Here is a 19,072-nt window from a genome sequence, read left to right as displayed (position 1 = left end):
TGTTCAGCAGCCCAACTCAGCCAGGACCCCTCGCTGGGGGCAGGTGTGTGCGCTGCCTCTGGACGGGGCTGCCCCAGCCAGTCAAGTCCCCTGGGACCCGTGTTACGTGGTCACCTAACAACTTGGGAGTTAATGTCAAGTCACAGTTGGGCAGGGAGGGGACCGAGATGGGGCAGCAGAGGACAGGCCCCCATCTTGCCCTGTGTGGGAACAGCCAGATGGGAAGCAAAGGTATGTAAGGGGGCTTCTTGCCGGCTGGGGGGGCTACAAGGTGTTTTTGATGGTAAAATCACATTTGGGCCTCAAACTTCCAAGTCTGTCACTGAGCTGGCAGTGGCCAGGGGACTTGCCACCACAGGCCTTTCTCTCTGCAGAAGAGGAGAAGGTCTGGAAGGGGCCAGCCTAGGGAGAAGGGAGGGGACAGTCCAGGTGAAGTCAAGGGCATCTCCCCAGGGGACACGTGACCAGGGCCAGTGCCTCCTGGGCTCCATGCTCAGCTTCCGTTATCACTTCCTACGGCTGCTGGAACACATGGCTGCCAACTTGGCTTAAAACCACACTTGTTCCTATGGTTCTGGGAGTCGGAAGTCTGCCATGAGCCTCACAGGTCGGAAACCAGTGTGGGCAGCGCCAGCTCCTGGAAGCCCAGGAGGGGGGATCTGCCTGCCTTTTGCAGCTTCCAGAGGTGCCCATGTGGACTCGGGGGCCACCCCGCAGCCTCCTACCTCCTTCTAGAGGTGAGGACCCCTGTGGTGACACTGGGCCCACCTGCCTACCCAGGACACTATGGGTGTCCCCAACCACAGGCATAGCCACTTTAATCCTATAAAGTAACCACCATAGGGACGGGCTGAGGACGGGCTTCCCGTGGGGACCTTGTTCTGCCCCCCCGCCCCAACAATAAGACGAGAGCTCCCTGGGAGGTCTGCTGTCAGCAGGTGCCCACCCTGGCCCACCTCCCCCGGGGTCCACTCGGGGCTCCTGTGCCGGCAGCCCAGCAGCCACTGCTTCAATTCAGCACCGGGGGACAAGTCTGATGTCATTTATTCGGGTTTGCAATTCAGTAACCACAGAACCGTGTCCTGACAGGCCCTGCATCTCTGCCGCTGTCCCCAGCAACTGCTGTCCCAGCAACCCCGTGGCTCAGCATCAGGGCCAGCCGCGGCCACCTGGGCCACAGCACATGGAGACGGGGCCCGTGCTGCAGGGCTACTCTCCTGCCCAGGGGCTCTGCGAAAGGTACAGCGGCTGCCTCCCGAGAGCCCTCTCCGGTGGTAGTCCCAGGCACGTGTCACAGCCCGCCAGCGCTCCTCCCTGTGCCTGCAGTGCTCTCTGGGCCAGGGCAGGCACTTCCGGGGGAGTGGGGGACCCTGGGAGGGGGGAGACTGCGTGGGGGGCTAGTGGTGGAGGAAGCAGGAGAGCATGAGACACCCACGCGGGCTGAAACCAACCCTGCTTTTATTTTACGAGAGTTTCTCGATGGCCGCCAGGAGCTCAGGTTTCAGAATAGATGAGTCCGGATCGGCCCCCGCGGCCTTGATGTCCTCGAGCACGGCTGCATCCCACGAGAAGGTCAGGAGGGCCGAGGGCACCTGCGGTGGGGTGAGAAGCCTCAGCCGCACTCCGGCGTCTCTGTCCTGGGAGTCTCTGCACTCATTTCCTGGTGCTGGGGCCAGGGCCACGCTCGCCCTGGGCGGCTCCACTCCGGGGACCACACACAACCAGCCCATTCCCATGGACTCACCAACCTCAGGAACTCAGAAAGTCCCTCCAGTCTTCCCATGGGAGGGTCTGACAGCCGCCGCCCCCCCACTTCCTCCCCAGGAAGGCCCTCATCTGGGATCCATCTGCATTGGTTCTCCTTCTCAGAGAACTCTAACATGCCTGCCCTGTTCCCACTCTCTAGGTGGGAAACTGAGGCAGAGAGACATCACTTGGGGGCACACCACACGTCCACAGGAAGGTGGGACTTGAACCCAGGGGCCCAGACTCCTGGGCCCCACACCACCCACTGCTGAAAGTGGCCCCCCACCCCGTGGGGGTTTGTGTGGGCAGGAAAACCCAGAGACGCACCCTGGGCCGCCACCCCCCCCCCACGCAGGGAGCCCATCACCCACCAGCCCGCACTCATTGAAGGCCAGGCTCTCGTCCTCTGACAACCTCTGCCCGCCGGAGGCCAGCAGGTCAAAAGGCAGCCAATCGTTCCGCAAGGCCTCCCGCACGAACGCGTACAGCGCAGCCACACGCTCCCGGGCGTAGAAGGTCCCTGGGTGGGCGGGACAGTGGGGCCCCGCGGTCAGCAGGAGCACCTCCGGGGAGCACCCCCGGGCCCACCCCGCTCCCGCCGCCGCGGCCCACGGGCGCACACCCTGCAGCAGGCAGCCGTCGGGGAGGCGCACGCGCAGCAGAGTGTAGGTGTACTTGCGCAGCTCGCGCTGCTCCTCCCGCTCCCGCATGGCCTTGGTCCGCAGCACACTCAGCCGCTCCACTGCCTCGGACCTGAGCCTCTGCTCCCGCTTGATCTCCTCCGCCGTGAGGTTGTAGAAGTCCCGGGGCAGCTCGAACTGGGAGGCCATGGGCGAGGGCCGGAAGAGCCGGCGCTGGCGGGCCAGGGTGGCCCGCACGGGCTCAGCGACCAGAAGCTGCTCCTTGTGCCTCTGCAGGCTCTGGGGCTGGGCCAGGACGCCCTCACTCAGCACGTAGAACTCCTCGGGGCCCTCTGGGGTGCACACAGAGGTCACTCTGCCGCCGCAGGGTGAGCCCCCCACCCCTTCTCCACGCACGGCCAAGACCCCGCTCCACCTCCCTTACCCTGATCAGGAACTGGAAGCAGTGCCTTCTGGAAGCCAATGGCCTCAAAAAACTCATGGGTCCCTTCCAGGCAGTTAATGCGCTCCTGAGGGAGTGCAGCCAAAGGTCACACAAGGTCCCAGGGCCTCTGGGAGGCCACTAGCCTCACTGACCACCCTGCCCAGCTCCCAGGTCTTGGAGCGACGGCCAACCGGGCGAACCCCCGAAGCCGTCCCCAGAGTGGGGCACGAGCACACTCGCCGCAACACGGGCTGCAGGGCCGCCACCAGCAGCTCGCAGAGGAGGCTGAAGGGCCAAGGGACAAGCAAGAGGACCCCAGAGGTGGGGGAGACCGGCTGCGTGGGATGTGGGGGCAGGAAGGGGGCCGGGGGCGGCCACGGCCACCAGAAGTCAGCAGCAGGCACCCTGCCAGCGGCACAGCTAACGGCCACGGCGGTGGGACCCCGCGATTTCTCCACAGAAACCCCAAGTCTGCGTTTATGGGAGAAATCTCACCAGTGCCCACGGCATCCCAACACATTCAAATGACAGTTGAAACCCGCCAGGGTGGTGGGGAGAACAGACAACATAGACCCGTGATGCACGACCCGTGTTCCTGAAGCCCTGGGTCCCTAGCTGCCCCCTGCTGCCCACCCTGCCCCACCACCCCTGCCCCAGCCCTCCAGCCCCTAGTTCCGGCAGCCTCCCCTACACCCCCCACGCGCTCCATGTGCGTGTGCGTGCGTGTGTGTGTGTGTGTGTGTGTGGGCGTGTGTGTGCATGTTATGTGTGTGTACGTGGTGTGTGCATGCGTGTGCGGGCGTGTGCATGGTGTGTGCATGTATGTGTGTGTGCGTGTGATGTGTGCGGGCGTGTGCGTGGTGTGTGCGCGTGCGTGCGTGCATGTGGGCGTGCGTGGTGTGTGCATGTATGTGTGTGTGGTGTGCGTGTGTGCGCGTGCGTGCACGTGGTGTGTGCGTGCTGGTGTGTGTGGTGTGTGCATGTATGTGTGTGCGTGCGGGTGTGTACGTGGTGTGTGCGTGCATGTGCGTGGTGTGTGCATGCATGCACGCGGCCCGGCCACACCCCGCCGTGGGCAGCCTCACCTGGAACACTCGGTTCTGCAGCTTGATCTTCCTGTATTTCTCCTCCTCGGGGTGCAGGCAGATGTTGTCCAGGTACCTGAGGGAGAAGGGGGAGCCGGAGCTGACAGTCCTACCTGGCCTCGTGCTAAGACGCACCCCGGAGGGCCCCCCGTGAAGCCCACCCCCTGGGGTTGACAGCCCCCACTGCTGCCCCCGACACAGCCCACCCAGGACCGTTCCCGGGCCTCCCCCTTGGTCCTGTTTCCCCAAGGACACCCACACACACAGCAGTGGGGTGCGGCAGACAGAGCCAGAATAAGGGACCACAGAAGCCCCCAGGGCCCCAGGGGCTCACGAGCTACAGGGACTTCCTGGCATCCTTCCTCCCCCAGGCCTGTTCGAACAGATGAGGGGAGTTAGGGGGGACCCTTCACTCCTCTGATAATTCCAAAGGAAAGCCAGGGTTGGGACCCCCTCACTTGGTAAACCCCTCCGTTTTACAGACAGATAAACTGAGGCCTCTGGAAAGGGGCTTGGGCAGGGAGTGCAGGGTGGGGCCTGGCTGTACTCCCGTGCCCCTTCCAGGCTCCTCCAGGAGGCTGCGGTCTAGGATGGGGGCGACACCCTGATGGGAGGGCAGCTGCCCGCTCACTTGGCAATGGTGTCCACACCCAGCTTAACCCGGTCCCGGTCTTTGTTGAACGTGTGGATCTTCATGATGGAGGCAGCCACGGGGTCCGTGGAGAAGTGCTGGGAGGAGGACGGGAAGTGCATCAGGCACCCTTCCCTGCCCCCAGCAGCCCGGTCTCACTACTCAGGTGACATCGGGTGACAAAAGTCCCCTGGGAGGCCAGGAGCGTTTCACTGAAACAAACTCAACTGTGTGTTTTCAGCAAAGGAAGAGAAGGAGAGAGCTCCGCTGTACTCCGGCCTGGACCTTGTCCTGCCTGACCTCTAGGGAAGAGGGTGCGTCAAAGGTCAGATGATGCCGCTTCCGGGGGTCCATTGGACAGACCTCTGCTACCCGGTTTCCCAATTTAGTTGTCAGGGTGGCACAGAGGGGACAGAGACATCGATCGGCAGAAAAACCTGTCTCCAGATGAGAGGGAGCATGCTCTCAGGACGAGGCCAGGCCAGGCCTGCGTGACCTCCCAGACACCCCCCAGGGATGAGCTACTGCTCCAAATACTGCTCTCGGGGGTTTCCAGGTGCAGGGCCCGAGGGTACACAAGGGACAAAGGAGCAGAATGTCCAGAGAGGAGCCAAACCCATACAGGAATCTGCTTTGTGATTGAGGCAGATTTCACAGCTGTGACCAAAGAGCAGGTGTGTTCCATCACAGGGGTTTGGGGGGTCAGGAGAAGCTGGTAGCTATCAGGGAAAAGAGCGCTGGCTTCATGCCTCATGCTGGACAGGATGAGAGCTTCTAGTCAGATTCAAGTGTTTTTTAATGGATCAAAGTTTTAAACATTAAGTAACAAAAAGCAAAACAGAAAAGCACTAAACAAACCATGCAAGAATCATTTTAAGGGGTGCCTGGGTGGCTCAGTGGGTTAAAGCCTCTGCCTTCTGCTCAGGTCATGATGCCAGGGTCCTGGGATCGAGCCCCGCATCGGGCTCTCTGCTTGACGGGGAGCCTGCTTCCCCCTCTCTCTCTGCCTGCCTTTCTGCCTACTTGTGATCTCTGTCTGTCAAATAAATAAATAAAATCTTAAAAAAAAAAAAAAAAGAATCATTTTAATTCCCAAGCGGGGAAGGCCTTTCTAAGTGTGCCACAAAACCCAGAAGCCATAGGACCAACACATTTAATTACACAAATCAAAAACCTCCACGTAGCAAAACTACCACAAGCACAATCTAAAAGTAAAAAACTAGGGGAAAACATGCATGATTCATGTTACGGGCAAAACACCAATTTCCCTAATATGTAAGAAGTGCCCACAAATCAACTTCAGAAAAAGCCCAGGGGCACCTGGGGGCTCAGGTGGCCAAGCATCCAACTCTTCTTGGTCTCAGCTCAGGTCGTGATCTCAGAGTTGTGGGGTCACCCGCACCGGCCTCTGCACTGGGCATGGAGCCCACTTTTTTTTTTTTTTTTTTTTTAAGATTTATCTATTTAACAGAGAGCAAAAATGAGAGAGCGCACATGCACACATGGGAAGAAGGAGCTGCAGACTCTCCACTGAGTGGGGAGCCTGATGCGGGGCTTGATCCCACAACCCTGGGATCACAACCTGAGCCGAAGGCAGATGCTTCACCCGCTGAGCCCCCCAGGCTCCCCAGGTCCCCCAGGCATGGGGCCTAACAAACAAACAAACAAACAAACAAACAAACAAACAAACAAATAAATAAATAAATAAATAAATAAATAAATAAATAAAAGATCCAACCATCCAACAGAAAGACGAGAAAGAGACACATTCTCTTCTGAAAACACGGCCAACCTGAACCAAAGTGAAGGAAATGCACATTAAAACTAACCCGAGATATTTTCACTTGTCCATCCGGGGGAAGACAGAGAGAGCATCTGCAACCCCCACAGGGACGGTGTGGTCACCGTGATCTGGGAGGGCCGCTGGCAGAGCGTGAGTGGTGACAGCCCCTTGGAGGTTCAGCAGCGGCTGCTGTCCGCACCCCACGCACGCGTCCACGCAGCGCTCCCTCCCGCCCCGGGACTGACCATGGCTCTGCGTCACGTCACTGTTCCCACTAGGACAGGACACACCGGCCATATGTCCTCAGCAAGGAGCTTTCTAAACAGCTACGGAACTTATGTCAAGTTGCTAACAGTGCAGAACTGTCCCTCAAATGGTTCAGAAAAAACTAGAAAGGGGTGACAGGACAAATGCAGAAAAACATTAATGCCCGTGAACTGGGGGTAAGGCGCGGCAGATGCCCCCGTCCTCACCCCTCAGTCTTGCGGGCATGTTCGGTGACACGGGAGGGGGACAGCAAGGAGGCAGATAATGAGGGCTGCTCATTAGCGGGCCTTAAAATAGGGAGATTAGCCTGGATTATCCGGTGGGTGCAGCGTAATGTCGAGGTCCCTTCAAGGGGAAGAGAGGAGAGAGGCAGCCCGAGCACGACCCGGGCCTGGCGCGCTGGCTATGAGGACGGAGGGAGCCGCCATGGACAGCCTGGAGGCCGGACAGGGCCGGGCCGCATTCCCCCTGGAGCGTCCAAAAAGAACTCGGGGCCGCTGCCACCTTGACTCGAGCCCAGTGGGACCTGTTCCACACTCCTAGCTTCTAGAACCAGGAGGGGACACGTGCCGTCTGAAGCCACCGGCTTCGTCAGAGTTTGTCATGGCAGGGACAGCAAACTCAACCTGGGGGAAGTGGGTGTGGGGTTCGACAGCTGCGCCTACCTGGAACCTCTCTCTGGAAAGGGCCCGAAACCACTTAGAGCGGTCGCCTACAGGAAGGAAAGGCGAGAGGCGGCTTCTCTTCACCCGCCCTGGGGCACTGGACATTTCGTACCCCACGCACACACTGCCTCTCCAGAGAGACAACACACACACCATCCATGCAGACCCGAGCCACCCAGCTCCCTGGGGCGGGACCTGGCGCTACCACTCACCGAGAGAATGGCCTCTTTGATGTGGGCATCCCGCTGGTCCTTCCTGAGCGTGGCCCCGGTGAGCGGGCACGTGAAGCACACGCCGGGCACCGCCAGATGGGCTGAGCCCTCCTCTTTGGCCTCGGGCACCTGGGTGGGGGTGCATGTGGCTGAGCCCAGAGCCACCAAGCCGCCCCCTCTGTGGGTTGACGCTGGGACAGTCCGGCCCCGCACTGCAGCCCTGCAGAGCCCACCTTCAGCTCTATAAAATGGCTTAGTGGGGCCAGCACACAACCGAAGGACGGGGGACAGAAAGTGGGGGGTGGCTCTGGACGCGGGGCCAATGCTCTGCAGCGGCCCTGCTCATGGTTCCCCCATCTCATGGGAGGCGGCCAGCGGCCGAGTCAGGAGTCACCGCACCCTAGAGGAGTCCCGACTGCTCTCTGGACCTCCGTCCCTAGGCACTGTCTAGGGCCTCTTCCATTCTAAAACTCAGTGAGAGCCCCAGGGTCAGACTGCTCAGAACACCCTTTCAGCCAAGCTCGCCTTTAAAGCCCACCTCCCCCAGGAAGGCGTCCCTGATGCCACTAGTCTCCGAACAGTCCTCCCAACTCCCTGGAAAACAGCTGAGGGCAGGAGTTGAGTGTGATAAGGTCCCAGTCAACCCTACCTTCAACCACAACCTGCTCCCACCATCCCAGGTGGGGATCCCCACACTGCCTTTGTGCACAAGGCCAGAGGTGACCTCCGGCCACCCTGACTTCTCCTCTGTATCCCCCACCCCAGCACCGCACGCTTACAGCCCCAGGGCTGGACCCCTGGCTCGTAATGAGGAATGGCCAATTAGACCAACACAGGCAAGAACCAGCTCCCTGCTCCAGAAGGCCCCGTGGGCGTCTGGCTGCCGTGCAGACGTCTTTACCGTGTTGCTCCCTGGGGCCTCTGTGCTCCCGCTGACAGTCGCTTCAGCTCGAAGTTCCTTTCTCACTGGAGATGGGACAGAGACAGATGGGTTGTAAGCCCTGGTGTGTCCCCAGGCACACATCTCCAAGACCCAAAGACCGGAGAGGGTCAAGATCTAATCCATCCTCTCCTCGGACCCCCTGCCTGAGCCACCTCCCCCCACCCCTGGGGTTCCCCTGATCGCCCGATGACAACCCTGTCTCGGTTCCCTTCTCCCCTCCTCAGCCTTCCAGACTGCAGCACCCTGGGCCTTTCTGCCCTGTACCCCTCCGACTTGAGACTTCAGAGCCCCCAAAGTTGCTGGTCCCGTAACTATTTCCACCCCGGACCAAGCACAGGCCTCACTCACCCTGGTTGCGGATGGACTCCTGCGACGTGGGGCCCCGGGCCCTGGGCTGCTTCTGTTCAAGCCGGGCCAGGGCCGCTGCGGCCGCCATCTGGGCCTCATCCGTGGGTCCCTGACGGGCTTGCCGCAGTGCTGGCTGGGTGGGCTTTTCTTTGGGGGCCCTCTCCCTGGGGACAGGCAGAGGAAAAGTCAGGTGACACGGGGTCAGACAGAAGAGCCTCTGTCTCTCTTCCACTTCTACACTATTGGACAGACCCCTCCCTCTTTCCCCAGGGGTCACCTGCAGCCACTAGATGGTTCTAACACAGAAGAGCCCCAGGAGGCAGACGGCAGGTCTGCTCCCAGCTCTGCCCCTGAGGGCGAGTCCCGCATGAGCCCGGGCCTCAGGGTCCTGGCAGCTCAACAGGGGGACTGCCAGCCTGCCCACACGGGCCACCACTACACAACTGTGAGAAGTCACCATTGCCCTGAGGAACTGAGGAGACTCAAAGCTCTCACTCCTCTCCTCCATCCCTCCCGAGCAAGACCAACCCTGCCAGTCTGTGGAAGCCAGGCGCTGCAGCTTCATGAGTAGGCACCTACTGTTTGCCTGGCAGTATGTCAGGTCACAGGGCAGGGGCTGGGTCTGCTCTTGTCTCCACCTGCGGAAACTAGCCCAGGACGCATGCTCCCAGGTCCACAGGGCACAGAAACGATCCGGCCTTCCCCTGCGGAGAAGCCCGTCCCCACACCCTACTCTAATTGACCTGCCTCGCCTCCTTCCCTCAAGACCCTCTCCAGGTGCCAGGGCTTGGAATTATCTGTACTACATCCCCAGAACTTTCTAAGCAGCCAAGGCTCTGGGTTCCTGGCCTCACTCCTCCTGCCCTGCTCAGAGCCACGGATGGCCTGATTTTTGTGTCCCAACATCTCTGGGACCTGCTTCCTGCCCATCCCTGACCCTCTGTCCACAACTGACAACCTCGTGTTGAAGAAAAGATGAATCACACACCCCACCCTTGCCCCATGTGACATTTAGTTCTATCAAAACACCATTTTCAAAACACCTTACTCTCCCTCTTGAAGGCTCCATGGGGCAGCCACAGGGATCCTTTTAAACCTAAGCCAGAGCTTGTCACTCCTGCACCAAGCCTGTCCACCACATGCACAACACAGTCCTAAAGCCTCCCCGACCTGCAGGCCCTTCACACCTCCCAATCTACTCTGCTTTCCTGCTGTTGCTCCCAGAGGCCCAACTGGCTCCTACCACAGGGCCTTTGCACTTTCTACACTTTCTGCCAGGAATATTCTGTCTGCATGTGGGATGAGGAAAGAAGGTCTGGGAGCAGCCGAGGCTGCTTAGGGGTGTGTGTGTGTGTGTGTGTTTGTGTGTGTGTGTGTGTAAAGACTGATTTTCACATGGCTAAACTTCTCCGGCTCTTGGCTTAGATGTCTCCTTCCCAGAGAGGGCTTCCAGGATGACCTAACAGCCCCCCAAATCACTTGCCATCTCCTGACCCAGCTTATTTTCCCTCACAGCTCTGAGTACCACCTGATCTCTCACCACACATGTGCTGGTTTATCTGTTCATACCTCCCCCCTGGAAGCTGAGCCCTGAGACAGCAGAGACCTTCTCTTACCCATGAAACCCATGACAGCCCTTGTCATACACCCTGAGCCCCCAGTCTTGCCCAACGGTGTCACAGAAGCCCGGATCGCCATGCTACTTCCCTCTTCTGTCCTCCCAGGCCTCTTGTCTTGAGACTTCAGTCATCACCCACACGGCCCCTGCCTCCTCCCCGTCACACTCAGTCCCTGCTGCACCAGCCCCACCTCTGCCCAGTATTTGTGGAACAAATGAATGGACCCTCTTGTCTGGTCCACCCCCTCTCCCTAACCCTCTCTTAAGCTGCCCTCCTCACTCAGGCTCCCAGGACCTGATTCAGTCTACTGGGCTTCCCTCCCTGACTCAGGAACTTGGCCCTAGTGGGCCTCCTTCGTCCCACTCTCAGGAACCCCCAATCCCCACGACAGATGCCCTGAAGTCATGTACCCACTCTACCTCACCCACCCCTGCTGCTTCATGATTCCCCTCCTGCAGCCTCCCTGCCTCTCCGCCTACCCCTCACTGCCGCCCTCTTCACAATCCTTTCCATTATTCCCCACAGACCCCACCACACAGAGCTGACATCTCAGCCACTCCTCTTCCTAGACCCCACTCAGTCCCCAAAGCCCCCGACCCTCTACACTTGCTTTGGTCTTCCCAGCCCACCATAGTCCTCCATCTTCTGCCCTCCCCTGAGTCTCCAGACTTGCCCCTGGCCCTTCTCTTCCCTGAGTCCTCCCCAGACGTCCACAGTGGCCTGGATGAGCACTCCACTGGCCTTCCCTCTCCTCCCCTCTCCTCCCAGGTCCCCCTCAGGACCTCCCATCTGACTCAGCCTTCGCCCACAAGGTCCCCATCTCTTCCCCAGATGCCTCCAGCTCCCCACCTCCACCATCACCCGCCTCCATTTCCCTCCCAGACCTCCCTAAGCCTCTCCGGCCCCGTGCCCCCAGTCCACCGAGACCTCTTCCAACACCGCCTCAGGCTCCCTGGCCTTAATCACACTTACCCAATCCTCCCTCACGCTCCAGAACCAGGGCCCAGATCCCTACCGCCATGGATGATACGCCTCCCCACTCTTTACGACCCCAGCTGTACTCACTTCTTCAGGCTCTGTGTGCAATCTCCGAACACCTAGATTCCCTAGGTGATGCCCTTCTGGGGCCCCTTTACAGCCCACATACTCCCCTACGGTTTCTCCAGTGACCCCCAACTCTGCACCCCGCCCCCTAGCCCCCGCCTCCAGCCCCGCCCCCCGAGGCCTCGACCCCCCCCCGCCCCGCCCCCAGAGGCTACCCCTCCCCTTGCTCCCACCGTCGCCCCCCGGTGCCCCGCCCCCAGAGAGCTCTCCCCACCCCCAGACGCTAGGACTCCCCTCCCCGCCCCTAGCCCTCTCTGGGCTCCCCCTCCCATGCTCGCCCTCGGATTTCAAGCATCAGCGCCGGTCACGCACCCCACGGACTCCGTGAGCTTCTGACCAGGTCCCGCGCTCTTGAACTTGATGTCAGCTTTGATCTCCTGAAAGAACTTCTTCATGGTGGCGGCGGGCCCGGCGGCAGGGGGCCGCGGGGGGCGGGGGGGGGGGCGCAGGGCCCAGTCGGGGTGGGGCCGGCAAGAGGCAACAACCGGAAAGAAAATACCTTGCTGCCGGAAGTCCCGCCTTCAAGAGGCCGCCCACGTGACAATCGGCCCGGGGTGCCTCTCTAGCTCTCCGCGCCTCGCTGGCCCGTGGCAGCCGCTCTGCACCCCCGGGTCCCATCTCGGCGCTTTTTCCGGACTCGGTTGCCAGGGGCGACGAGCGCGCTTCCGGCTGGAAGCTACGCCGCGTTCCCTGCACAGCTTTCCTCAAAGCGGTGGTCGGAGAGGGTGGGACCGTCCCGCGGAGCTTGATCCTGACCTTTTCCCTGCGCGAGAGCCTTCCCTGGCTACCCCACGCAGTTCAGTGTGGGGGCGTTCAGGGCCGTGGTGACCGTCCCGGTGCCCGGCGCTGTGGTTCTCTCGGGCACACGTGCTGGGGGCGCGGGAGAGGGCGCACGAGCGAGGGCCTGGGGACCCACGGGGGCGCATCCCCACGGGGTCTGGGCCAAGGCGCCCTAAAGTCATCTTCACAGGATTTAGGAAAGAATCCGGTGCAGCCCAGACAAAGCTTGCGGAGCTTTGGTTTCCTGCGAAGTGGGCCCAGGACCGGCATCCCCCTCGTCGGACCCCATTGTCAGGATGCCGTGAGAAAGCTTTCAAGAAATGTCAGACGTTGCAATGACTTGCTCTCTGCGTACTGAGAGTCGGCCCTGTACCAGCGGGGAAGCACACACAAATTCCCCGACCTCGAAGCCCTCATGGAGTTTCCGATGGGGCTGGGCAGACAGACGAGACGAGAGTAGGTCTGGGGCCGAGTGGATGGTGTTAAGCGCTAGAGAGAGAAGGTGGACGCTGGGAGCAAGGGAGGGCGGCTGGGGACGGTTTGCAACATCACCTAAGAGGGGAGCCGGCGCAGGAACGGGGGGCATTTTGAGACCGCGGGGGGAAATGCGGTTGTGTCTGGGCATCAGATGATAATAAAGTAGCTGCAGTTGCTTTTTTTAGGAGTGAGAGGGCCACGGCAGTAGCTTTGGTTCATCTGAGTTTTGTTTTGTTTTCTCTTTTGACTCCTTTCCTCCGTTTCTACCAGCCCCCGCCTCAGGCAACCCACCCATGGGCTCTCCATATCTATAAACTTCCTGGGGTTCTTTGTGTTTCTTCTTTTTAAAAAAATTTTTAAAATATTTATTTGACAGAGAGATCACAAGTAGGCAGAGAGGCAGGCAGGAAGCAGGCTTCCTGCTGAGCAGAGAGCCTGATGCAGGGCTCCATCCCAGGACCCTGAGACCATGGCCGGAGCCGAAGGCAGAGACTTTACTCCACCGAGCCACCCAGGCACCCCTCTTACTTTCTTTGTTTAGATTCCAGGTGTGAGAGACATCTTATGGTGTTTGCTTTTCTCTGCCTGACTTGTTTCACTTAATGCCCTTGAGGTCCATCCATGTTGTCACGAATGGCAAGATTTTTTTTTTTTTTTTTTTTGGCTGAGTGATATTTCATCATATATCCATACCACCTCCTCTTTATCCATCCGTGTCCTTCCATGCACACTTGGCTTGTTTCCATAGTTGGCCATTGTGAGTCATGCTGCAAGAAACATGGGGGTTGCACACTTCTTTTCGAATTAGTGTTTTTGTTTTTTTTAAAGATTTTATTTATTTATTTGACAGACAGAGATCACAAGTAGGCAGAGAGGCAGGCAGAGAGAGAGGAAGGGAAGCAGGCTCCCTGCTGAGCAGAGAGCCCGATGCAGGACTCGATCCCAGGACCCTGGGATCGTGACCTGAGCTGAAGGCAGCGGCTTAACCCACTGAGCCACCCAGGCGCCCTGTTTTTGTTTTCTTCAGATACAAGTGTAATTGTTGGGTTATGATACTACTTTTTTTTTTTAATTTTTAAGAGATTTTATTTATTTATTTGACAGCAAGAGAGGTACAAGCAGACTTCTGGGCTCAACCGACTGAGCCACACATGTGCCCCTGGTACTTCCCTTTTTAATATTTTGAGGGACCTTTATACTGTTTTTCCACAGTGGCTCTACCAACTTACATTCCCACAAGCAATGCATGAGCATTCCTATCTTGCCACACCTTTACTAACACTTGTTTCTTGTCTTAATAATAGCCGTCTTAACAGGTATCAGGTGATCTTTGTAGTTTCAATGTGCATTTGCCTAATGATTAGTTGATTACCTTTTCATATACCTGTGGGCCATCTGTATGTTTTCATTGGGAAAATGTCTTCAGATGGAGGAAGGAGCCTTGAGCTGAGGAAAGCAGGCGGCTTCTAGAAGCTGGGAAAGGCAAGGAAACAGATCCTCCCCTAGAGCCTCCAGAAGGAGCACAATTTCACAAACACATGGATTTTAGCTCATTGCGACTCACTTTGGATTTCTGACCTCCAAAATGGTAAAAAATCAATTTAGTTTGTGGTAATTTGTTCCCTAAACCGGTAAGGGCACCTGGGTAGCTCGATCAGTCAAGCGTCTGCCTTCAGCTCAGGTCATGATCTCGGAGTCCTGGGAATGAGCGCCACATTGGGCTCTCTGCTCAGTGGAGAGTCTGCTTCTCCCTCTCCCTCTGCTGTTCCCCTGCTAGTGCTCTCTCTCTTTCTCTCTCTCTCAAATAAAATCTTAAAAAGGTTATAAAAATAATAATAATGTGGCCTGGAACATATCGGCTGCTCAATAAATGTTACTGATTTTTTTTTTGAAGACTTATTTTTATTTATTAAAGATTTTATTTTTAAGTGATCTCTACACCCAAGGTGGGGCTTAAACTCATGACCCTGAGATCAAGAGTCTCATGCTCTATGGACTGAGTCAGGCTGGCCCCTGTAAATGTTACTTACTCTTGTACTTGGCTAAATGGGTGGTAAATATTTCCTCATGATAGTCCCCTAGCAAACCAAGCCTGCAGCACACAGTAGGGGCTCAGGCTGCCTGCTGTCTGGAGGGGGGTGTTTCTTGCCATTCTGCGGGGTCAGTGGTAGCTCCCTAACTTGCCTGTCTGGCCCACTGCCAGGCCCCGTTTCTTAGGGAACAGGAAGTAACCTCACCTCCCCAGGTGATGACTAAGGGCTCAATCATTGTCTTCACGGGCCTCTGATCTGGCAGGAAAACATGGATCCTCTCCTGCCTCCTCCTGCCACTTTGGGGGGCCCTCCCCACCTTCTGGGAGCAAGCTGGCCCCAGCTTTCACCAAAGCTTCATCATTTCCCAGCTGCTCAATGTGGCTCAATGAGGTCTGGGCAGGGAGTCTGGTTTTCTGCCCTGGTTCAGGGTCTGGGGGAAAAGCATGCGCAGAATCAGGAGGGCTTTGGAAAGGGGGGCCCACAGAAGTGGCATTTGAGCCCCTGGACTCCATGTCTCACTTCAGGCAAGTCATGCCCCCCTTTGGGCCTCAGGCCTCAGTCTCTCTATACCTAATTCAGGCCCCTCCATACCATCTTCTTCATTCCTTTTTCAACTTCCACACTTGGTCCCTGTGTGATTTAGCATATATAAAATACAGGACACCCCAAGAGATCTGATTTTTTTTTTTAAGATTTTATTTATTTATTAGAGAGAGAGAGAGCACGAGAGGAGGGAGAGAGAGAGAGAAGCAGACTCCGGGCTGAGCAGGCAGCCCGATGTAGGACTCGATCCTGGGACTCTGGGATCATGACCAGAGCCAAAGGCAGCCACTCAACTGACTGAGCCACCCAGGCACCTAGATCTGAATTTCAGATAAAAAAACAAATACTTGGGGCACCTGGGTGGCTCAGTTGGTTAAGCGTCTGCCTTCGGCTCAGGTCATGATCCCAGGGTCCTGGGTTCCAGCCCTGCATCAGGCTCCCTGCTGAGCAGGGAGCCTGCTTCTCCCTCTCCCTCTGCAGCTCCAGCTCTCTCTCTCTCTCTCTGTCAAATAAAAAAATAATCTTAAACAAACAAAAAAACCCAAATACCTGAATGGTATCTATATAACATTGAGTTACAATTTTAACCATTTTAAGGAACTATGAATTAGGTATTTCTTTTTTTTTTTTTTAGATTTTTATTTATTTGACAGACAGAGATCACAAGTAGGCAGTGAGGCAGGCAGAGAGAGAGGAGGAAGCAGGCTCCCCGCTGAGCAGAGAGCCCGATGTGGGGCTCGATCCCAGGACCCTGGGATCATGACCTGAGCCGAAGGCAGAGGCTTTAACCCACTGAGCCACCCAGGCGCCCCGAATTAGGTATTTCTATTGGGTGTTATTTATTATCAATTATATTTTTACAGTGGTAAATATATGTAGAATTTATCCTTTCAACCATTTTTACCTGTGCAGCTCAATGGCATGAAGCACACCACACGATCCTGCTGTCACCCCCATCCTCTGTCTCCAGAACTTTCCATCTCCCCAAATGGAAACTCTGTCTCCATGAAGCACGGATTCCCCACCTCCTGCCCCAGCCCTGGCTCCCACCATCTCTTCTCTGTCTGTGCAGTCGGGACTCCTCTGGAGACCTACTGGGAGTGGGGTCCTTCAGGATATGTCATTTGCCTCTGGCTTATTTCATTGAGCATAACATCTTCAAGGTTCATGCATGTTGTTGGACGTGTAACAAATAATTTTCTAGCATAGGTATGTCACAAATATTGCATGAGCCAAACAGAACATACTTACACTGACTGAAAAGGTATTTGTTGTGTATCTGCGATTTAGATTTAATTGGGCGTTCTGAATTTTATCTGACAATTCTAACTTATAGCTCTTCTCGGCCCGAGAAATCATTTTTATTTTTATTTTTTTATTTTTAAAAGATTTTATTTATTTGAGAGACAGAGATCACAAGCAGGCAGAGAGGCAGGCAGAGAGAGGGGGGGAAGCAGGCTCCCTGCTGAATCCCAGGACCCTGGGATCATAACCTGAGCTGAAGGCAGAGGCCCCAACCCACTGAGCCACCCAGGTGCCCCCTGAGAAATCATTTTTAGACAAAGGTTTGTTGATAAATAATTCACATACCCTAAATTTCATGTTTTAGTGATACAATTCAAAGAATTTCATTTTATATTTGCATAGTAAGACCATCACCACAACCTAAAACATTTCCGTCACCTGCAAATTCATACAAATACTGCCCTTTGTATGAAATTGTAAATTTAACTCTGGATTCCTAACCTTAGATCAAAGTAACTACTTTTGTCTTGAAAGATTTGCCTTTTTTGGACATTCCATCGAATAGCATATGATGTTGGAGAGTGTGTGACCTCTTGTCTGGCTTATTTCACTGCCTCTCGTGTTTTGGGGGCCCTTCCAGGCGGCGGTGTGTGTCAGTGCTGCTTTTCTTTCCATTGTTGACTAGTGTTCGTTGCAAGGATATAGCACATTTGTTTTATCCACTCACGTATCAACGGACACTTGGGTCTTTCTGCTTTTTGGCTGTTGTGAATCATGCTGTGATGACTATGACTGCACAGCTTTTTGTGGGGAGTGTGTTTTCATTTCCTAGGGTCATGTGGTTAAGTCTATGTTTCACTTTTTAAAAAAGTCTTTTGCAGATGTATTTCACGTGCATAAGGATGTATCTTGAGACCAAAGTATTATCTTTGTACCCCGTGATCAGATCTCTCCAATGTTTTCCCAAGAAGCTAAAATAAAAGCCAGACTGTTCACACCCGTTCCCAAGGCACTAGAAAAGATCCTCCACGGACCCACTCACTTGCTCCATCCTCTCTGGCTCACACTGCATTTGCTATCCCCTCCACCCTACGTGCCTTCTCTGTATCCACTTCACTCCACTGGCCCATCTTTATTGCCCTGCGAGTCTCTAGAGTCTCTACCTAAATTACCAGCCAGAAAGCCCGCCCTGGCCCCTCCCCGACTTCTCAGCATTTTCCTAAGCACTCTGGCTCTTTTACCTCGAGTTCCTACCAAGGGTCACTAGAATGAAATTAACAGGGGCGCCTGGGTGGCTCAGTGGGTCAAAGCCTCTGTCTTCGGCTCAGGTCATGGTCTCAGAGTCCTGGAATCGAGCCCCACATCGGGCTGCTTAGCGGGGAGCCTGCTTCCCTCTCTCTCTGCCTGCCTCTCTGCCTGCTTGTGATCTCCGTCTGTCAAATAAATAAAACCTTTTTTAAAAAGAAAAAAAAAAGAGCGAAGTTAACAGAGGAGGTAGCAGCATCTAGTGCTCCCAGTATTTCCGACGGCCAGGCGCAGTCCACAAAGCTTTAGGGATGATGAGAGCACTTAACGTTTACGCCCCTCTAGGATGGGTACCGTTACCAACCCCATTTTATAGGTGGGTACACTAAGGCACAGAGGTTAAGGAATTCAGCCCTGCGGGGTGAAAACACATTTTCCTGGAATGAACAGGCATATCGGGTATCTTGCGGCTCTGGCAGCGGGTGCTCAAAACCTTTCGCGGAGTGAAGACAGGAACCCCCAGCGCACTCTGTGGCTGTTTACCCCAAGAACTCCCCCACGCCCCGCCCCTTCCCCGAGCCCCGCCCCGCCCCTTCCCCGAGCCCCGCCCCTCGGGCCGGCAACGGCGCGTCCCTATTTTGAGTTGAACCTCTATCACTTTATCCAATGGCGAAGAGCTGCGTAAGCCCCGCCCCCCATGGTAGCCAATGCCTGCTCCCTACCTTGAGGCCTTCTGGAGTGGTAGCCAACCGGCTCCCGGGAGCGGGAGGCTTTCTGTGCTCTGCCCCCTACACGGAGTAGGCCTTCTTTCGGTGGTGGCCAATGACCTGCCTCCTACTTAAAGCCCTCCTTCTGTGGCCGTTCGTTGCCCGCCCCTCTGTCCTAGGCCCCGCCCCTAAGCCGCCTGGCCACCCGCCTCACCACTCCCTGAAAATCTCCGTTTCCCTCCTCCCACCTTTCCCCTTTCACCTCCCATAACCTCCGCCCCGCTCCCATTAGGCCTCTGGGTCACGCCTCTTGGATCTACCCGTTACCCAATCCCGTTAACTTGCTCTGCTCCAACCCCTCTTCTCATTGGTCCCCGTGCGCCTCTATCCCCCGCACGTGGTCCTGAGCGACGGCACCTCCCGCCCGTGAAGGCCGGAGGGCGGGACTTCCGGGGGCGCGCAGTCCAATAAGCACGCGCCGGCCCTCTGCCCAGGAGGCCGCCCCCGCCCCCTCGGCGCCCCGCTCCCGCCCCCGGCTTCGCCTCCCGCTGCCGCCGCCGCCGCCGCTGCCGCC

The 19,072-nt window shown here is 56.8% G+C and overlaps 1 protein-coding gene across 1 annotated transcript; it reads right to left on the bottom strand.

The window, feature by feature from the left end:
* Positions 1–1,021: 1,021 nt before the first annotated feature.
* Positions 1,022–11,878, bottom strand: LOC111161886 (UBX domain protein 6). Its single transcript, XM_022525941.1, has 10 exons — positions 11,781–11,878; positions 8,746–8,909; positions 8,356–8,420; positions 7,455–7,583; positions 4,528–4,625; positions 3,897–3,972; positions 2,812–2,896; positions 2,369–2,719; positions 2,118–2,266; positions 1,022–1,592 (listed from the first exon to the last, which is right to left on the bottom strand). Exons 1-10 carry the CDS (start codon positions 11,861–11,863, stop codon positions 1,464–1,466), a joined length of 1,329 nt encoding a protein of 442 aa, XP_022381649.1. The 5' UTR covers positions 11,864–11,878; the 3' UTR covers positions 1,022–1,463.
* Positions 11,879–19,072: the final 7,194 nt, after the last annotated feature.

Source organism: Enhydra lutris, unplaced genomic scaffold (genome assembly GCF_002288905.1).
Source record: "Enhydra lutris kenyoni isolate GAN:26980312 unplaced genomic scaffold, ASM228890v2 scaffoldscaffold86, whole genome shotgun sequence".
Classification (NCBI taxonomy): Eukaryota; Metazoa; Chordata; class Mammalia; order Carnivora; family Mustelidae; genus Enhydra; species Enhydra lutris.
This window is presented reverse-complemented; position numbering and strand designations above follow the sequence as displayed.

What these genes read in the sequence shown, in the direction of transcription:
- LOC111161886 (XM_022525941.1), bottom strand. Translation starts at nt 11,863, where the DNA reads ATGAAGAAGTTCTTTCAGGAGATCAAAGCTGACATCAAGTTCAAGAGC. An exon ending in AAGCTCACGGAGTCCGTGGG is followed by an intron (nt 8,910 to 11,780) that starts GTGCGTGACCGG and finishes GCCTGTCCCCAG; the next exon opens with GGAGAGGGCCCCCAAAGAAA. An exon ending in CCTTCAATGAGTGCGGGCTG is followed by an intron (nt 1,593 to 2,117) that starts GTGGGTGATGGG and finishes ACCCCACCGCAG; the next exon opens with GTGCCCTCGGCCCTCCTGAC.